At 45.0% G+C, this 21,736-nt stretch overlaps 1 protein-coding gene across 1 annotated transcript in view; it reads left to right on the forward strand.

The window, feature by feature from the left end:
* Positions 1 to 11,140, forward strand: part of LOC149460349 (uncharacterized) — a 32,075-nt gene extending 20,935 nt beyond the window's left edge. Inside the window, exons 2-4 of the mRNA XM_089679864.1 lie at positions 1,930 to 5,106; positions 5,185 to 5,259; positions 9,471 to 11,140. Of these exons, the coding sequence (XP_089535990.1) occupies positions 1,930 to 5,106; positions 5,185 to 5,259; positions 9,471 to 9,502 (3,284 nt within the window). The 3' untranslated portion in view covers positions 9,503 to 11,140. The remainder of the gene's footprint in view (positions 1 to 1,929; positions 5,107 to 5,184; positions 5,260 to 9,470) is intronic.
* Positions 11,141 to 21,736: the final 10,596 nt, after the last annotated feature.

Here is a 21,736-nt window from a genome sequence, read left to right on the forward strand (position 1 = left end):
AATTCTGTGGCCCTAAGTAACGGTTCTGTGGCCCTCAGTAACAGTTCTGTGTCCCTGTGTAACAATTCTGTGTCTGTGCGAGTAACAATTCTGTGGCCCTAAGTAACAGTTCTGTGGCCCTCAGTAACAATTCTGTGTCTGTGCGAGTAACAATTCTGTGTCTGTGCGAGTAACAATTCTGTGGCCCTAAGTAACAGTTCTGTGGCCCTCAGTAACAATTCTGTGTCTGTCCCTGAGTAACAATTCTGTGGCCCTAACTAAAGTTTCTGTGGCCCTAAGTAACAATTCTCTGGCACTCAGTAACAATTCTGTCTGTCCCTGAGTAACAATTCTGTGGCCCTAATAACGTTTCTGTGGCCCTAAGTAACAATTATCTGGCACTCAGTAACAATTCTGTCTGTCCCTGAGTAACAATTCTGTGGCCCTAATAACGTTTCTGTGGCCCTAAGTAACAATTCTCTGGCACTCAGTAACAATTCTGTCTGTCCCTGAGTAACAATTCTGTGGCCCTAATAACGTTTCTGTGGCCCTAAGTAACAATTCTCTGGCACTCAGTAACAATTCTGTCTGTCCCTGAGTATGAATTCTGTGTCCCTAACTAGCGTTTCTTTGTCCCTAAGTAACGATTCTGTGGCCCTAATTAACAAATCTGTGTCCCTGAGTAATAGTTCTCTGTCCCTAAGTATCGTTTCTCTGTCCCCAAGTATCGTTTCTGTGGCCCTAACTCTGTCCCTGTCCCTAATACAGAGCGGTCTGCCTCTGTTCAATGACTGCAGGCAAATGAAGAATTCCAAAATGGCCGCTATTTATAGCTCGACCATTACACAGTGCTAGCTGGCTGGCTGCTGATTGGCTGATGCGATCACATGTCGTTGAGGAATGCATTATGGGTCAGCGCGCCTTGTCTGCGTGCCTTCCCAGACATCCCCGCTCCGTCGCCGCACATGTCAGCCGCCATTTTCGGAAAAATTTCGATTCGCGCGTCGAAATTTTTCCGATATTCGACTCGAATTCCACTTCGGCTACTTTGATTCGCTCATCTCTAGTCATTAGTACTGTGTCAGTGCTTTTTATTAGCACTGATCACTGTATTTGTGTCATTGGGATGTCAGTGGCAGTTAATTAGTTCCCATCCAGTGTCAGAATGCCTGCCGCAGTCCCACTGTAAGTCACTAATTGCCGCCATTACTAGTATAAAAAATAAAAATTCCAGTATATACACCGCCATTTGTAGACGCTATAACTTTCACGTAAACCAATTAATTTACATGTATTAGGATTTTTAGCAAAGACATGTAGCAGAATACATTTTGGCCTAAATTTATGAAGAAATTTGATTTTTACATTTTTTTTACTGGATGTGGTTTATTGTAAAAAAGTAAAAAATACTGCTTTTTTCAGATATAAAGGGGAAACTCTAAGGATTCAGATGTAAAGGGGAACTCTGAGGACTCTGATGTAAAGGGGACTCCTGCTGCAGAACTGTATTAAAGGGACTGTGATTTGAGTAAAAGGTCCCCAGCTCAGAGGGAAGGGGGGGCCCTTCATGGCTTCTTGCACTAGGGCCCTGAAGGTTCTAGTTATGCCTGCGATTATAAAAATCAGATTGTAGCCTGTATGGTAAGTTTTAGGGAGATTTTCCTTGCCTTCACTTATTGTCAATATAAGGGTTGGAAACATTTCCTCTCCTTTTCTGTGTTGGGGACATCTCGGCATTGTAGCAGGGAATGAGGGGGAATCTTCTTAAAGGAGACAATGACAATAAAAACATTCTAGAGGTTCCTAATGATACATGTGGTGGAATTTCACTGGAATCACTGTTTTTGTAGCATGCACATGAGAAAAATGCAATCATATACATTAAAACTTATATTTATAAGATCATTACAATTAACTTACTGCCTATGTAATTGCTACTTTTTTTCACAGTCAACACAGTTGAAGGTCAGACAGCACTCTCGTCACTGTCAACAGTGGGTGATCTCATTAAGAAACTACTGAATGACTTATCTTCATTGATAAAACAGTTGATAAACAATATACATCCAACTGCAACCCCAACGGTTACTTCAGCAACAAGTACTTCAACTTTGTTTAGTAGCAAATCAAGCACTGTTACGTCAGGTTCTACAAGTACTTCATTAAAGTCTACTACCAAAACAACAATATTCAGTACATTAAAAATCTCTACAAAAAGCAAAAATACTTCTATTGGAATAGGTTCCAGTGTCCAGCCTCTATCAACCAATACAGCATCAGCACAAAGTACTGGAACTCATGGAAGCTCACTAGTTTCCAAAACCAGTCAAGGACTTGTTCCAACAAGTGGCTCACCAGCTAGGTTCAATACTACTAATCAGCACTCATCTAATTATACCAGCGCACCTAGTGTTTCTGGAAGAACATCTGCATTTACCACAGCATATCCTTTTGTTACAACTGCTAGCAAATCTTCTGCATCATCACTAATAACCAGGACGTTCACCACTGGTAGTGTGTCACCATCAACCAATAATAGGGAGACATCTTCAGTATCAAAGTTTAGTGGTCAACCAGTGACCACCAATTCTGCTGGACAATCATTATCTACAACTATGAAAGTCACTTCTTTGAATACAGAGATTAGCAAGTCAGCATCTCTACACACAGAGAATGTCAAAAGCAGTCAAAAACCACCAACCACAGTTGTTTTCCACAGCATTGGATCTAGCAGCCAATCTGCAATAACACCATCATCCATGGCTGGCACCAGTAGCCATTACCCTTCAGCCACCTTAACATCTGGTATTCCCAATAAAGCAGCTGAAAACCAGACAGCTGCCACAGTATTACTATCCTCCATAGCCAGTTCCAGCAGTCAAAAACCATCAACTGTACCAGTTTTTCCCAACACTGGACTGAGCAACCAAACAATTTCTACTATGACACAACCAGTTATTGCCAATGCTAGCAGTCAAAATCTACCAACCACAACTCCTGGCACCAGCAGACAAGGACTGTCATCAACAGCCGTTTCACACAGTACTGGAACTTCAAACCAGTCAACATATACCGTAAAACTCTCATCCTTTGCTGACACTAGTAGTCAACAACCTTCAGTCACCCCAACATCTGGTTTTCCAAATACGGGACCCAAGAACCAGATAAATACCACAACAATAACATCATTCATTGCCAGTACCAGCAGTAGCTTTCCTTCAACTGTAGCTGTCTTTACCAATACCAGACCCAACAACCAGTCTGCCTCTACCAGTAGTCAACATCTTTCAACCACCACAACTTCTGTTATTCCCAGTGGAGGACCATACAGTCAGACAGCCACAACCACCATGCCCTCTTCCACTGTTGGTATTAGTAGCCAAAGACAGTCAACCACCATAAGGGCTTCATCTAATACCATGCCTACTTTAACATCAACTACCACTTTTGTGGCCAACAGTCATAAATCATCAACTATCACAAGTTCTGGAGCAAGCAACCAATCACCATCCCCCAGCACCACAACAATTTCAGCTAACAGTGTAAGTAGTCACAGTCTACCAACCACTAAATTAACTTCCACTTTACCATCAGCTACTGCTACAGTTGTAAGAAGCCAGCAAACAGCATCATCTTCTGCTTCAATTATTGGTAGCGTGCAACCAACCTCAACTACAACACCTCTCAGTAGAGCAACCAGTATCCAAGCTACAGCTACCAGGAACACCACATTATCTAATACTACAGTTGTTAGTAGGCAGCAAACAAACTCAACAACAGCACCTCCCAGTGCAGGAACCAGTATCCAAGCAACAGCCACCAGGGGCACCGCATTATCTTCTTCTATAGTTGTCAGTAGCGAGCAACCAACCTCAACCCCACCTACTAGCACAGCAACCAGTACCCAAGCTACTACCACCAGGAGCGCCACATTATCTTCTACTACAGCTGTTATTAGCCAGCAAACAACCTTAACTACAACGCCTCCCAGTACAGCAACCAGTACCCAAGCTACAGCCACCAGAAGCACCACATTATCTTCTACAGTTGTTAGTAGCGTGCAACCAACCTCAACTACAACACCTCTCAGTAGAGCAACCAGTATGCAAGCTACAGCTACCAGGAACTCCACATTATCTAATACTACAGTTGTTAGTAGGCAGCAAACAAACTCAACAACAGCACCTCCCAGTGCAGGAACCAGTATCCAAGCGACAGCCACCAGGGGCACCGCATTATCTTCTTCTATAGTTGTCAGTAGCGAGCAACCAACCTCAACCCCACCTACTAGCACAGCAACCAGTACCCAAGCTACAACCACCAGGAGCACCACATTATCTTCTACTACAGCTGTTATTAGCCAGCAAACAACCTTAACTACAACGCCTCCCAGTACAGCAACCAGTACCCAAGCTACAGCCACCAGAAGCACCACATTATCTTCTACAGTTGTTAGTAGCGTGCAACCAACCTCAACTACAACACCTCTCAGTAGAGCAACCAGTATCCAAGCTACAGCTACCAGGAACACCACATTATCTAATACTACAGTTGTTAGTAGGCAGCAAACAAACTCAACAACAGCACTTCCCAGTACAGCAACCAGTACCCAATCTACAGCCACCAGGAGTGCCACATTATCTTCTACTACAGCTGTTATTAGTCAGCAAACAACCTTAACTACAATGCCTCCCAGTACAGCAACCAGTACCCAAGCTACAGCCACCAGAAGCACCACATTATCTTCTACAGTTGTTAGTAGCGTGCAACCAACCTCAACTACAACACCTCTCAGTAGAGCAACCAATATCCAAGCTACAGCTACCAGGAACACCACATTATCTAATACTACAGTTGTTAGTAGGCAGCAAACAAACTCAACAACAGCACTTCCCAGTACAGCAACCAGTACCCAATCTACAGCCACCAGGATCACCACATTATCTTCTACTACAGTTGCTAGTAGGCAGCAAACAAACTCAACTACAGCACTTCCCAACACAGCAACCAGTACCAAATCTACAACAACCAGGAGCACCATATCACCTTCAGTCACTGGCATCACTAACCAAACAATATCAACAAGAACAACATCTTTCAGCCAGTCCACCAGTACAAAAACTACTTGTAAGTAAAATCATAAATGCAAATATATAGACAATAAGTATAAAGCATATGACTGACTTATCTTTGTTGTTCTTACAGCATCTTCATCAAAAACAAGCCATTCTTCTTGGCTGAATATAGTAATTTCTCTTTTACTTGGGCTTTATCTTCACAGTAAGTAATTTTCTCCAGACTCTTATTATTTTTCAGTCTGTTTTTATTTTTTGTTTATTATGAATTTTAATACTGTAATTGAAATTGACAATTACAGTATTGAATAGAGGCACATTGCCACCTTCTGCCTGTAGTTGAACCTACAAGCTGAATATTATTTTGTTAATAAATCCCCAACATGTAAATGAACACTATATCATCATAACTGGCAGAGAGATGACATGATCAGGAACCACTCTGACTGGATCTGCAACACCAGTGAGGACTGGAGCTATCAGTGACAGCTGGAATTGAGAGCCTCAAGATGTGCAAAGTACTGACTGGTGGCTCTCAATGGGAGGATATTTATTAAAGTAGAACTTTTTCAATTTGGATAGTGTAAGGGATGGTTACACCCCTTGTTTTGCCATCTTTGTCCCATTAGGGAGAAGCTATTCCTGATGTCACCAATGCCGCGAAAACCAGTGTCCATATTGAAAGGTTTCCACTCTATTCCCCTTCTAGTGCCAACTCAAAATTTGTGATTTTATTTTTCACTTTCACTTCAGTGATAATAATAAACAGAAGAAATAGAGAGAGTGATTCGCCCTAACAGAGACACAGCAATAAAAACCTGACAGGTGTTATAATTCCTTTTCCACTATATCTAAAAAAGTTTTGCTTTTAATTATGCTTTAAAGTAACCCCAGCATGATACATCCTGCTAAGGAAAAATTACTATGCAGATTATGGACAGGAAGGACAGGCAGGATTAATAAATCATTAATCAAGTGAAACTAAAGGTAAATAGAAAAAATAACAAGCATGCCATACTTACCTTGTTCTGTGTAATGGTTTTGCACAGAACAGCTCTGATCCTCCTCTTCTTGGGTCCTCCGCCAGCACTCCTGGCTCTTCCCGCCTGCTGAGTGTCCCCATAGCAAGCCACTTGCTATGGGGAAACTCATACGGGCTTACTCCTAAGCTGGCTCTTTTTGTCTATACGACACACAGAGTGTGCCTCAGTCCTGCTTCCCCCTCTTCCTCCTCTCTGGCTGTGACTGAGCCAATGAAGATGGGGAGAGTCGGGTGAGCCGCTGCTCTCATGCACATTATTGGATTGCGATTGGGCTCAGGTAAGTACTAGGGAGGCTGAGGGGGGAGCTACACAGAAGCATTTAGAACCACTTTAAATATATTTAAAGAGGAACTTCAGTCACTCCTATGATTTTTTTAGCTCCATTTACCTATCAAGCAGCATTGTCCTGGATTCAGATACTCACCAGCCCAGTGGTGCTGCTCAGCTCAGTTTTGCTGTGATCTGCTGATCAGATGTAGCAGTCTGGGTCCCACACTATCTTGGTTGTCCTCTTCTGGGTTCAGCAGCTGGTCTCCAATGACAACTACAGCTCCAACCTTCCTGCAGCCTCCTAGGATGGGATATATGACACTGAATCCCACGAGGCTGAGGCAGCAAGAACAGATTATTCTCACCTAGGTGAGCATGGAGGTGGGAGGGCAAGTCCACCCCTGAAGCAAAAAAAAAATAGTAAAGGACCAAAAAAAAGTCCCAATTCATGTTATATAGGTCAATGGCCATGAAGAGATTCTTAGATGATGTGGAGAGGGGGGGGGGAGGTCCTCTGTAATTGTTCTGACTTATGAAAGGTGAAATGGCATTCATACTGACACATTGCACAGGTTCTGCTAAGCAACCCCTATTAGTCAACATTTTTACTGAGATCTCATCACTATGGCTGCTTGGCTTAGTAAGAATCCTGTTGACAAAGAAAACAACTATTTTGAATTGCTAAAGACATTTTTTACTAAAATGTAATAGTTTAATAAAAAGGAGCCACAATAAATCATTGTAAATTAGAACAGTTGCACATTTTTGACAAGCAAAAATACTGTCCCTTACTGCAGTACTTTCTCAAATGTCTTACTAGCCATAATTTAAAAAAGGGAGCTGAACTTTTTTCTTGCTATAGCAGTTAAAACGAGCAGTCTGGTGTTTATTGATGTTAGTAGTAAACCTGCAACAATTGAAAAGACCATTATTTTCTTCTTGTTTTATGCTGCTTGTGTCCTTGCTGGGAAGAATTGCCATCTCTTTAGCTTGGTGACCATTGTTTCTGAGTCAAAAAATGGTAGATCCAAAATTTGTGAAATTAGAAGGTGGGGGTAAATCTGCCAGTGGAGGCACCTATACTGCTGACAACGGTTTCCTTTCACTTTCTGTTGCATCTCCTGGACAGAAAGTGAAAGGAAATCTCTCCATTGGCAAAATTTACAATGGTTCTAACTATACCCTACATCTAACTAATCCCTATGTGTCATAGATCTTAAAGGAGCTGTTTTTTTTAAAGAAGGTGGCTTGCAGATTGCAATAAAATAAAAATAGCTGCCACAATTCTGTATGTGTATTATAAAATAGGAAAATATGGAAAAGCATGCCTGTAAGTAAACATTCCCTATTTTCTTTTTAATTCAGGTCTTTCCTTTTCCACACTGCTCCATTGTAATTAGGTATCATGTATCCTTACAACTAAAGATTAATAAAATGACTACATATTGAGCATGTGTGGGGAACACTTTATAGATATATCACAATTTACTGCTTTTACACATTTGGCTGGCAAGGTACCATGTAGGCAGGCGTTAATTTGTCAACCGTTAAGAAGGATTTCTAATTTGAAGCCTTCTAGGAATCATTTCCTAGAATCATTTCCTAGAACCTCTGCCTACATGCTACCTTGCCAGCCAAATGTGTGAAAGCAGTTGGCTTTACAACCTTTTCCAGTTGTAGGGTGGAGACAAGCCAGTTTCAGATTCTGCCAGCTGATTGGAAGGAAAGAGCCTGCTCAGAGAGAGGGATAAGGATTTGGAACTTTTTTTCCTACCCCAATTGGGCACCCCTGCTACTGGGGCCTGAAGGCACACTGTCACATAAGGAAGAATTCTTTTCTTTGAGAGAAAGATATTGCACTTAAAAGAACTATGAATAGGAACTACCTCAATTAAATTCAGTTGTACCAAGCCTGTAGCTGCTTGAAGTGTCTGAAATGAATCCCTGGTACTTTTGATGATGTTAAGTGAGATAGCACCCCTGTTAGCCTATTGCTAGACTGTTGCATATTGGAAGGTAGGATCCCTCGGAGCAACTCTGTGAAAACCTGGTAAGTCTAGAGGTTGGTGGTGGACAGAAAAGTAGGAGAGCTCTATTCTGTAACCATTTGGAAGACATTGGCCTGATGGAAGAAGTGTCCCCAGCCAGAGGAGAGTTGTTGCTAAGGGTGACCTTGAGTATAATGATGGTGTATTCAGGGCACACCATGTCTAAGATACACTATACATGTACATGTGCAACAGAGTTCTGAGTGGGCTGTGGACTGTCGGTGACCTGTGTGCTAGGTCTGAGTTGGCCATGTTTTAGGTGGGTCCTGGAGTAGTGCAGGCTTCTCAGGCATGGTTGGATCCTCCTACAACATGGTGTTCCATTGTTTTTCCATACCAACAAATGGACATTAAAAGAGTCATGCCATCCAAAAGTGACATCTTAGTTATATTTGGAACATAGTAAGCTGAACTAGCCCTTTGTTTCTTCTGTAGCATTCTCTATAGTGAAAATTAAAAAAACAAAGAAATGTAACCAGATTGGGAGTCCTGCATAATGGGCACAGCAGGTGTGGAGACCTGGGAACTCACATAGCGCAGATATTTCACCAATACAGTACCCAGAGATATAATAAACTCACCGGTAATTCAAAGTGAACGCTAGATCTACATTTCTGCACTTAAAATGCCTCTCTTCCTGAAGACCAAGCCCTGTCCCCCCATCCCGATCTTTTTTTTAAAACACCATATACTTACCTTTTCAGTGCAGTCTTCTTGCTGGTTGAGTGGTATCACAGGGCTTTCCTCTTTGGTAGCAGGGGGAGGGTCTTCTTTCTGGAGGTGAGTGGGGCATACACCAAATCTACAATGTGTTGTGACGCAACCCAGCTGCATGATTCTTTAATCAAAACAGTGAGTCAAAATTTTCCTGGTAGATAGACTATTTGTTTCAACCTAATTTTTATATATGGCAGAAAAAGTCATGCCCCTTCAGAAGCCAACAATCAAATGTTCTTATCACGGTGTCATGGTGTTAATTTATTTTAAAGTTTCGTAATTCAATGTTAAGACAGTCAATCATTTCCTCATCAACATTTCATTTTTATCTCATCCAGATCTCACGTGCCTTAGGATGTTGCCATCTTAACAAGTTCATGATGGAGAAACACTTGATGACAAAGAACAGTCCTCAGAAATCTTTGCACTGAAATGCACCTGCCTCTGGACATTTCCTTATCCTGGAAGGAAATGTTTAGCTGACATTTGAACATAATCTATCGCTTAGGATAGCCAATGATAACTGTGTAAAGTGATTACATCATAAATGCAGGAGGCCATTCCTAAGCAATTCTTATGCACTTGATTTAAAGCTCGGAATATGTTCCTCTGAAAAACTTGTTCCACGCAGTTCTTCACAAATACAAAACGCATCACCAAGAAGAGAGCTACTCCAATGACAAATGTTTTCTATTTCTGTTTAATCTTGTTAACACTCTGTAGATCATGGTTAAATTGCTAAATTTAAAAGTTCAAAATGCTATCATATACAGTATCTTTGGGGCATAGTTTCACCTTAGCTAGCAATTTCAAGCAATGTATGTTGGTTATTAAATCAAAGGATCTAGATCTAGTGGTAAACTCTAAGGGCCCTATAGCATTTATGCACAAAAGGAATATATAAATACAATTTGGTTGTTTGGTCAGCAGTGGCTTTAAGTGGTGTTTGTATTTTGCTCATACTCAGCAAGCAAGCATGTTCTCCTAATTCTTAGGAGAAAAGGCTATATTTCATGGTGTGTGGTTAATCAAAGTCTGGGAATGCATTGGAAATTGTAGCAAGTCCAGGCATGTGTGTAAATCACACATGGTCCCAACCTGCAGACGCACAGGGGTGCCATTACTTTTTAATGGCGCCTCCAACATCGTAAAATGCTGTGCATGGTGCCATAGCATGCAGCTTCATGTGCATGCTTTTTAAAAGAGGGTCAGGGAAGTTTTCCCTGCATTCCCTACAGACACAGTAGTCCATTCAAATGAATGGGCTGCTGTGCCGCTGCAAAAACAGGGCTCAGGACCCACTGCAATGTGAACTTAGGCTTACTCACACTCCCCTCGCCCTCCAGTGAGAGGCACCAAAAGCTTTATTATAGGAAGGCAAGACAGGTGTCTTTTGCTTCACCATTTATCCCAGCTAACAAAGCAGAAGGTAAATACATATACCTTTTACCCCATATATACGTGAACAGAAACTACAGAAAGATACGGATTCACTCTAAGCTGTTTAATTTATAGCATCATAAAAAAATACTTATGGTTATCTAATATCTAATTTTCATAGAACATAAAGGGGAACATTTATTAAAACTGGTGCACTCAGAATCCAATGCGGCTGTGCATGATAGCCAATCAGCTTCTAATTTCATCTTGTTCAATTAAGCTTTGGCAATAAAACCTGGAAGATCCTATAACTTGATTTAGTTGCATTCTCTCCCAAGTCAGTAGCTGTTGTTCTATACCCAATGCTTTAGGAAAGTTGTCTCTTGAAATATGTGCCCTCATTTTACTTACTGCCTTCTGATTGATTGTCAACCAAAAAAAAATACTCTACAACTGACAGGTATCCAATCATTGAACACCTGCTGGAATAAGTAATTAAGTGGTAGCTAAAAAAAAGTCGTGATTTTGAAAACTTTATTTTTTTAAGTTATATTTTAATTAATGGATATTTATACATTTTTCATTATTCATATAAAAACTTTTGACAATAAATATTTAATGCAAAGCATGCTCTTGGTAGTAGTTCTTTTAGACAACATTGGGCTTTTTAATTGAGAAATCAGCTTCTCTTGCTTCCTGGCTAACAGCCTGTATAAACACCACTTGCCCTCTGCCCTATAGCAGAAATACCTCTACAGGGCAGAAGGACTGAGCAAAATCACGTGTATATATATATATATATATATATATATATATATATACAGTATATGTGATTTGCTTTTCCGGGTAGGGGGCGTGCGCCGCAATTGGCAGCTGGAGATGTCAATCACCAGGTCCCGGACGGTGATTTCCCGGCCGGCGTTCAGCAATCGTCAGGGAAAGCTGACAGGGGAGAGACCTGTGTTTAAACAGGTCTCTCTCCTGTCAGCATGGACATGCTGCTTTGTATCTCTCTGCACAGCAGAGGGAAACAATATATCATGTCTCCCTAGCAAAATACACACAGCACAGAGTTAACCCTTTGATCACCCCAGATGTTAACACTTTCCTGCCCAGTGTCATTAGTACAGTGTCAGTGCTTTTTATTAGCACTGGTCACTGTATTAATGTCACTGGGGATGTGAGTGGCAGTTAATCAGTTCCCACCCAGTGTCAGAATGCCTGCAACAGTCCCGCTATCAGTCACTGATTGCCACTAGAGATGAGCGAATCGAAGTATCCGAAGTGGAATTCGAGTCGAATATCGGAAAAATTTCGATTCGTGCCGAATCCGAAAAATAGCCTAATTCGGACGCGCGAATCGAAATTTTTCAGAAAATGGCGGCTGACATGTGCGGCGACGGAGCGGGGATGTCTGGGAAGGCGCGCAGACAAGGCGCACTGACCCATAATGCATTCCTCAACTACATGTGATCGCATCAGCCAATCAGCAGCCAGCCAGCACTGTGTAATGGTCGAGCTATAAATAGCGGCCATTTTGGAATTCTTCATTTGCCTGCAGTCATTGAACAGAGGCAGACCGCTCTGTACTAGTGACAGGGACAGAGTTAGGGCCACAGAAACGATAATTGGGGACAGAGAAAAGTTACTTAGGGACAGAGAACCATTACTCAGGGACACAGACTTGTTAATGAGGGCCACAGAATCGTTATTTAGGGACAAAGAAACGCTAGTTAGGGCCACAGAATTCATACTCAGGGACAGACAGGATTGTTACTCAGTGCCAGAGAATTGTTACTTAGGGCCACAGAAACGTTATTAGGGCCACAGAATTTTTACTCAGGGACAGACAGAATTGTTACTGAGTGCCAGAGAATTGTTACTCAGGGACAGACAGAATTGTTACTGAGTGCCAGAGAATTGTTACTTAGGGCCACAGAAACTTTACTTAGGGCCACAGAATTTTTACTCAGGGACAGACAGAATTGTTACTGAGTGCCAGAGAATTGTTACTCAGGGACAGACAGAATTGTTACTGAGTGCCAGAGAATTGTTACTCAGGGCCTCAGAAACTTTACTTAGGGCCACAGAATTTTTACTCAGGGACAGACAGAATTGTTACTGAGTGCCAGAGAATTGTTACTTAGGGCCACAGAAACTTTACTTAGGGCCACAGAATTGTTACTCGCACAGACACAGAATTGTTACTCGCACAGACACAGAACTGTTACTGAGGGCCACAGAACTGTTACTTAGGGCCACAGAATTGTTACTCGCACAGACACAGAATTGTTACTCAGGGCCACAGAACTGTTACTTAGGGACAAAGAAACGCTAGTTAGGGCCACAGAATTCATACTCAGGGACAGACAGAATTGTTACTGAGTGCCAGAAAATTGTTACTCAGGGCCCCAGAAACTTTACTTAGGGCCACAGAATTTTTACTCAGGGACAGACAGAATTGTTACTGAGTGCCAGAGAATTGTTACTCAGGGACAGACAGAATTATTACTGAGTGCCAGAGAATTGTTACTTAGGGCCACAGAAACTTTACTTAGGGCCACAGAATTGTTACTCGCACAGACACAGAATTGTTACTCGCACAGACACAGAATTGTTACTGAAGGCCACAGAACTGTTACTTAGGGCCACAGAATTGTTACTCGCACAGACACAGAATTGTTACTCGCACAGACACAGAACTGTTACTGAGGGCCACAGAACTGTTACTTAGGGCCACAGAATTGTTACTCGCACAGACACAGAATTGTTACTCAGGGCCACAGAACTGTTACTTAGGGACAAAGAAACGCTAGTTAGGGCCACAGAATTCATACTCAGGGACAGACAGAATTGTTACTGAGTGCCAGAGAATTGTTACTCAGGGCCACAGAAACTTTACTTAGGGCCACAGAATTTTTACTCAGGGACAGACAGAATTGTTACTGAGTGCCAGAGAATTGTTACTCAGGGACAGACAGAATTGTTACGGAGTGCCAGAGAATTGTTACTCAGGGCCACAGAAACTTTACTTAGGGCCACAGAATTTTTACTCAGGGACAGACAGAATTGTTACTGAGTGCCAGAGAATTGTTACTCAGGGACAGACAGAATTGTTACTGAGTGCCAGAGAATTGTTACTCAGGGACAGACAGAATTGTTACGGAGTGCCAGAGAATTGTTACTCAGGGCCACAGAAACTTTACTTAGGGCCACAGAATTTTTACTCAGGGACAGACAGAATTGTTACTGAGTGCCAGAGAATTGTTACTCAGGGCCACAGAAACTTTACTTAGGGCCACAGAATTTTTACTCAGGGACAGACAGAATTGTTACTGAGTGCCAGAGAATTGTTACTCAGGGACAGACAGAATTGTTACTGAGTGCCAGAGAATTGTTACTCAGGGACAGACAGAATTGTTACGGAGTGCCAGAGAATTGTTACTCAGGGACAGACAGAATTGTTACTGAGTGCCAGAGAATTGTTACTCAGGGACAGACAGAATTGTTACTGAGTGCCAGAGAATTGTTACTCAGGGCCACAGAAACTTTACTTAGGGCCACAGAATTTTCACTCAGGGACAGACAGAATTGTTACTGAGTGCCAGAGAATTGTTACTCAGGGACAGACAGAATTGTTACTGAGTGCCAGAGAATTGTTATTCAGGGACAGACAGAATTGTTACGGAGTGCCAGAGAATTGTTACTCAGGGCCACAGAAACTTTACTTAGGGCCACAGAATTTTTACTCAGGGACAGACAGAATTGTTACTGAGTGCCAGAGAATTGTTACTCAGGGACAGACAGAATTGTTACGGAGTGCCAGAGAATTGTTACTCAGGGACAGACAGAATTGTTACTGAGTGCCAGAGAATTGTTACTCAGGGCCACAGAAACTTTACTTAGGGCCACAGAATTTTTACTCAGGGACAGACAGAATTGTTACTGAGTGCCAGAGAATTGTTACTCAGGGACACATAATCGTTGAATTAAAGAGTATGTCAGACAACATGCAGAGGAGTGGCAGAGGAGGCAATTTTTTAGGAGCGAGCAGACGTGGCAGCAGAGGAAGGGGTCGAGGCAGCACTATTCGCAGCCAGAGGCCAGTGCTCCCGGTGTCATCCAGCGGTCGTGTCTCCACCGACAACCCTGCCGTCATTGATTGGTTGGCTCGGTCGTCTTCCTCTTCCCAGGTCACCTCTGACACCTACAGCCAACGGTCGGTGGGTACGTCAGACACAACCGTTAGTTGGCATGGCCCGGGAGCAAGCCCACTGAAATCACATGTCCTCTACCTGCCCCTGTCCTTTGCTGTTCCCTCACCAAGCGAAGTATCGCATGCTGTGGGCTCAGCCCCACTGTACAGTGAGGAAGAGCTAACAGAGGGCGGTCAGGAACGGGGGGAGACATCGGCCTTTTCAGCAGCCAGGCGAAGAAGTACTGGCGAGGAGAGTGGCTCTGTAGCCGGTCTAGAGACAGGTCTGTCTCCTGACCCAGACGCAGCCGAGGGGGCTAGTAGTGAGGCGGAGACCGTACCTGATGATGAGGAGGTTGATCGCACTTGGCTGCCTCGTCGTCATCAGGCAATTTCTTCCGCATCATCAGGAGAAGAGGGTGCCAGCTTGGCAGCGAGCGAAACAGTCGGTGGGTTGCCCAGGAGGCAGCAGGGTCACATCAGTGTCAGTGGAGCCAAACGGCCACGGAGTACAGCACCAGCTCCACTGCAGCCTACCACCACGGCCAGTAGTGGTGCCGGTGCGCACGGAGGAAGTAGCAGTCAGCCAGTGAGGAGTAGCGGGGGCAAAGTTTCCTACTCGGTGGTGTGGCAATTTTTCGTCAAGCCGCCCGAGGAAGTAAACGTAGCCGTATGTCGACTATGTGGCCAGAAATGCAAGCGTGGCCAGGGGGCCCATGTTGGGACTACAGCGTTGCGTCAGCATATGCAGCGTCACCATTCGTTGGCCTGGGAAAACCGTGATAAAGATACGGCGGTTCTGCCTGCCCCAGCCCCCGCTCCATCACCCGCTCCGTTACTTGCTCCGTCACCCGACGTCGTCAATCACCCTCTATCAGCCAGTCAAGGCTCCAACACCTCTGCTGAGGGGAGTTGTCGCTCGTTGGCATCTTCCGCTCGTTCAGATGCTCCTTCTCCTGCTACTCCTCTTCTCGGATTCCGTCAACAGTCTTTCTTGGAATCCGTTTCCAAGAGACAACAGTTTGCGAGCACGCACCCGACGGTGCAAAAGCTGAACGTCCTCCTGTCCAAGTTGCTGGTGCTGCAGTCCCTCCCTTTCCAACTGGTGGACTCAGCACCTTTCCGAGAAATGATGGCTTGTGCCGCGCCGCGGTGGAGAGTGCCAAGCCGTCATTTCTTTGCCCAAAAGGCAGTGCCAGCCCTGCATTCACATGTAGAAGAGATGGTGGGCCAGTCTTTGAGCATGTCGGTCTCTGCCAAAGTGCACGGCAGTGCCGACGTGTGGAGCTGTAACTACGGTCAGGGACAGTACATGTCATTTACGGCCCACTGGGTGAACGTGGTGCCGGCACAGCCGCACCAGCAACTTGGACAGGTCACGACGCTTTTGCCTCCACGTTTGCACGTCCTTGGTCCAGCAAACATGTTCGCCTCTACCACCTCTTTTTCCGCCGTGTCCTCAGCCGCCACCCCCGTGCCAAGTCCCATTACCCGACCGGCATATCACATGTGCAGGGCGCAACGGTGTCACGCTGTGCTGCACCTGGTATGCCTTGGCGAACGTAGTCACACAGGGGAGGAACTGCTGAGTGTAATGAACAGAGAAATCGACAGATGGCTGTCTCCGCGCAAACTTAAAATCGGAACCATGTTGACCGACAACGGAAAGAACATGGTGTCTGCTCTGCGTCAAGGAAGGTTGTGCCATGCGCCATGCATGGCTCACGTGTTCAATCTGGTTGTCAAGTGGTTCCTAAAATCCACCATCCCACTGCAAGACATCCTTAAAATGTCACGTAAACTGTGCATGCATTTCAGCCATTCCTACACCGCAAAGAACACCCTCATTGAGCTGCAGCGGCAGAACGGAATTCCACAGCATCGCTCGATCTGCGACGTTGCAACAAGGTGGAATTCAACCCTACACATGTTAGACCGCCTTTACGAGCAGCGAAAGGCCATCACCGATTTCCTTATGTTACAAGCGGATAAAGGTACTCCCCTGTGTAACTTAGATGTCAGCCATTGGCAGCTCATGCGTGACACCTGCCGCTTGCTCAGGCCCTTTGAGGAGGCCACGCTATTCGTGAGCCGGCAGGACTATGGGATGAACGACGTCATTCCTCTGTTGCACGTCCTGGAACAAATGCTGTTAACAATGGCTGGTCAGGGTGCGGTAGACGTGGCGCACAGATCTCAACGCCACATGACCCCTGTGGGGGCAGGACAGGAAGAAGAGGAGGAGGTAGAGGAGGACATTTGTGCTCAGGAATTATTGAGTGAAATGGGTGGTTTTTCCACTCAGCGGACAGGAGTGGAGGAGCAGGAGCATCTGGTAGAGGAGGAGGAGGAGGAGACAGAGGACCCAGACGCACCGTGGCAGTATGCTGTGGAGATGGAGGCAGGGAGTCCCTCGCATTCCTTGGCACAAATGGCCCATAGCATGCTCGGTTGCTTGCGTAGCGACAGCCGAATAATAACCATCAGACAGAGGGATGACTTTTGGCTGTCCACCTTGTTGGACCCTCGCTACCGGTCCAAAATGGTGGCCTTTTTCACACCTGCTGAGAGGGAGGCCAAAATTACGTACTATAAAAACCACCTATGTAGTCAGTTGGTCTCTGCCTTTGTGCGCCAACGTCCATCCTCAGACACTGTGGGCCCTGTGCGCTCGCGTTCCGCTGGCATGGCAGCAGGGGAGGGGTGGGGTGGTAGGAGCAGTGGCAGCTCCACCAGCAGCGGCTGCCTCAGTCTGCAGTCGATGATGAGTAGCTTTCTTCACCAGCGCAGTGAGGAAACTACTAACCAGCCGCAGCAGCAGCAGCAGCATCAGGTGGACCTGGAGCAGGAGCTCAAACAACAGGCTTGGGCCTACTTGGACAGCACCCTGCCAACCGAGGTAGACAATCCCCTTGACTACTGGGCAACGAAACTTGACCTTTGGCCCCAACTAGCTGAATTTGCCCTTGAAAGGCTGTCATGCCCGGCCAGTAGCGTGGCATCGGAGCGCGTGTTTAGTGCGGCAGGAGGTATTGTAACTCCGCGGAGGACACGACTGTCCACCCAAAGTGTGGAGAGACTCACGTTTGTGAAAATGAATCAGGCGTGGATTAGTCTGGATTTCAAACCACCAGTTCCTGACACAACTGACTAAATCCGCCATGAATCATGCCTCAAACATGTGCCACTTTCAGGTCTCCTCACACACTGCTGGTGTGTTGAATTTTTTGACATAGGGTGCTGGCAGATTACGGACCTCCCATAGCTGCTGCCAGGCCCCTAATCTGCCATAGGCCCCTATATACCGCCTCCTCATGCTGCTGCCAGGTGCAGAGTCTCTCATGGGTCCCTGTACGGCCTCCCATTGCTGCTGTCTCCATCGCCACACTCTGCCATGTGCCACTTTCAGGTCTCCTCACACACTGCTGGTGTGTAGAATTTTTTGACATAGGGTGCTGGCAGATTACGGGCCTCCTATAGCTGCTGCCAGGCCCCTAATCTGCCATAGGCCCCTATATACCGCCTCCTCATGCTGCTGCTAGGTCCAGAGTCTCTCATGGGTCCCTGTACGGCCTCCCATTGCTGCTGTCTCCATCGCCACACTCTGCCATGTGCCACTTTCAGGTCTCCTCACACTGCTGGTGTGTTGAATTTTTTGACATAGGGTGCTGGCAGATTACGGGCCTCCTATAGCTGCTGCCAGGCCCCTAATCTGCCATAGGCCCCTATATACCGCCTCCTCATGCTGCTGCCAAGTCCAGAGTCTCTCATGGGTCCCTGTACAGCCTCCCATTGCTGCTGTCTCCATCGCCACACTCTGCCATGTGCCACATTCAGGTCTCTTCACACTGCTTGTGTTTTCAATTTTTTGACATAGGGTGCTGGCAGATTACGGGCCTCCCATAGCTGCTGCCAGGCCCCTAATCTGCCATGGGCCCCTATATACCGCCTCCTCATGCTGCTGCCAAGTCCAGAGTCTCTCATGGGTCCCTGTACGGCCTCCCATTGCTGCTGTCTCCATCGCCACACTCTGCCATGTGCCACTTTCAGGTCTCCTCACACACTGCTGTTGTGTTGAATTTTTTGACATAGGGTGCTGGCAGATTACGGGCCTCCCATAGCTGCTGCCAGGCCCCTAATCTGCCATGGGCCCCTATATACCGCCTCCTCATGCTGCTGCCAAGTCCAGAGTCTCTCATGGGTCCCTGTACGGCCTCCCATTGCTGCTGTCTCCATCGCCACACTCTGCCATGTGCCACATTCAGGTCTCTTCACACTGCTGGTGTGTTGAATTTTTTGACATAGGGTGCTGGCAGATTACGGGCCTCCCATAGCTGCTGCCAGGCCCCTAATCTGCCATGGGCCCCTATATACCGCCTCCTCATGCTGCTGCCAAGTCCAGAGTCTCTCATGGGTCCCTGTACGGCCTCCCATTGCTGCTGCCAGGAGGCAGCAGGGTCGCAGCAGTGTCAGTGGAGGCAAACGGCCACGGAGTAGAGCACCAGCTCCACTGCAGCCTACCACCACGGCCAGTAGTGGTGCCGGTGTGCACGGAGGAAGTAACAGTCAGCCAGTGAGGAGTAGCGGAGGCAAAGTTTCCTACTCTGCGGTGTGGCAATTTTTCGTCAAGCCGCCCGAGGAAGTAAACGTAGCCGTATGTCGACTATGTGGCCAGAAAGTCAAGCGTGGCCAGGGGGCCCATGTTGGGACTACAGCGTTGCGTCAGCATATGCAGCGTCGCCATTCGGTGGCCTGGGAAAACCGTGATAAAGATACGGCGGTTCTGCCTGCCCCAGCCCAGGGTTCCATTTTGTCATAGGGTGCTGGCAGATTACAGGCCTCCCATAGGTGCTGCCAGGCCCCAAATCTGCCATGGGCCCCCGTACCGCCTGGTCACGCTGCTGCTGGGCCCACAGTGTGACCTGGGTCCCTGTACCGCCTCCCATTGCTCCCACTCTGCCATGTGCCACTTTCAGGTCTCCTCACACTCCTGCTGGTTTCCATTTTGTCATAGGTTGCTGTATGGCCTCCCATTGCTGCTGCCTCCACTGCCACACTGTGGCTCCAAACACTGGTTTTGGCCCCGTGACTGGCCAAATGAGTGAAGTGTGCGGTGATTCTAAGATCGACGGCACTCATCTGCATGTCATACTGAGTGACAGTATTATTTCTCTTCCCCAGCAGACTCCAAGGGCATTTAAATTAAAGGTACAGTGTTCTGCACTAATATTAAGTCTCTCTGAAGCCTAGAAACACCCTTTTTTAAGTTAAATTCACAGCAAATTTATTCGACTCGAATTGAATATTGTCCACGAATTCGCCGAATCAGTCGAATCGAATTTTTCATTTCTTCGCTCATCTCTAATTGCCACCATTACTAGTATAACAAAATTTAAAATTCCAGTATATATACTGCCATTTGTAGACACTATAACTTTCACGTAAACCAATTAATTTACACGTTTTGGGATTTTTTTTAGCACAGACATGTAGCAGAATACATTTTGGCCTAAATTTATGATGAAATTAGATTTTTTAATTTTTCATTGGATATGCTTTATAGCAAAAAGTCAAACATATTGTGTTTTTTTCAAAGTTGTCGGTCTTTTTTTGTTTATAGTGCAAAAAAATAAAAACACAGAAGTGATCAAATATCACCGAAAGCTCTATTTGTGGGAAAAAAAGGACATACATTTCATTTATGTGCAATGTTGTATGACCGTGCAATTGTCAGTTAAAGTAACGCAGCGCCTTAGCTCAAAAATGGCCTAGTCGGGAAGGGGGGTAAATCCTCTGGAGGGCAAGTTGCACATCACCGCTAACAAAGTGGGGTATTTGTTCTCTCAGTCAACTCATAGGGGTTGATTTACTAAAACTGGAGAGTGCAAAATTTGGTGCAGCTCTGCATGGTATCAACTTCAGCTTGTTCAAATAAGCTTTGACAAATAAAACCTGGAAGCTGATTGGTTTCTCTGCAGGGCTGCACCAGATTTTGCACTCTCTAGTTATAGTAAATCATAGTCTGTGTAATCTGATCTCTCCTACTGCTTATCTCAAAATGTAGTTTCTCGATGAACTAAAAAATGGATACCCAACTCCGAGCCCACCACATATCAGCAGTATTTCATATTCACTTGATTTAAAAAAAAAACTTTTGTTAGAACTAAATATAAATAAGTTAATATACCATGCCTTTAAGTCAGTGCAGGACAGTTAGTAGCCACGTGTAGTATATCACTTTACATGGTATTCAATAAAAGCACTTATTTTTATTGTAAAAACTACATACCCTCAAACATACTAGAGCAGAGATAACAGCCAACTGGGGATGACCAGCAAGTTCTACTGCACAGCAGCTATTGTTTTCATGCATTGCACTGCTGATGGCCAACAAATAAAGCAGTAAAATTTGGAAAAAATTGTTCTATATTATGATGCTGTATCTATGTTATAAACAGGGGCGGACTGACCATTTGGAAATTCGGGCACTGCCCAAGGGCCCGGGGTCAGTAGGGGGCACCATGAGATGCCCCTGGTACCTTTTTCATATGCTTTTTTGAGTTTGGGCAAGGACACAGGGGCCCCATGATCCCCTATTGCCCGGGGGCCCCATGAGTTGTCAGTCTGCCCCTGGTTATAAACCATTAAGCTGGCCATACACTAGTAGGTTTCTGAAAGAATATTTGCAAGAATATTTGTATGAAAATTAATACGAAAATTCTCAATACAGATGGTTTCCAAAAAAATTTCACAAGAACATTCATACAAAAAAGAATATGAAAATTCTCAATATGTTCAATGACTTGAAAATTGTCATTCGAAAAATACTTCAAAGTTTTGTTTGCCTTTAAAATTCAATTTTGGAACAAATGAACTTTCCAAAACAAAAACATTTTCCTTCCTGCTCCTTTGAATTATTGAATCCCTGCGGTCCAAAGTGAACATTAATTTGGGCCACTAAGGATTAGAACATTGAATGAATGTTCTTAAAACAAAATTCTGCTAGTGTATGGCCAACTTTGGTTTTGG

The sequence above is a fragment of the Staurois parvus genome, unplaced genomic scaffold (genome assembly GCF_062004578.1).
Source record: "Staurois parvus isolate SC_StPar_1 unplaced genomic scaffold, SC_StPar_1.0 ptg000232l, whole genome shotgun sequence".
In the NCBI taxonomy this organism is placed as follows: Eukaryota; Metazoa; Chordata; class Amphibia; order Anura; family Ranidae; genus Staurois; species Staurois parvus.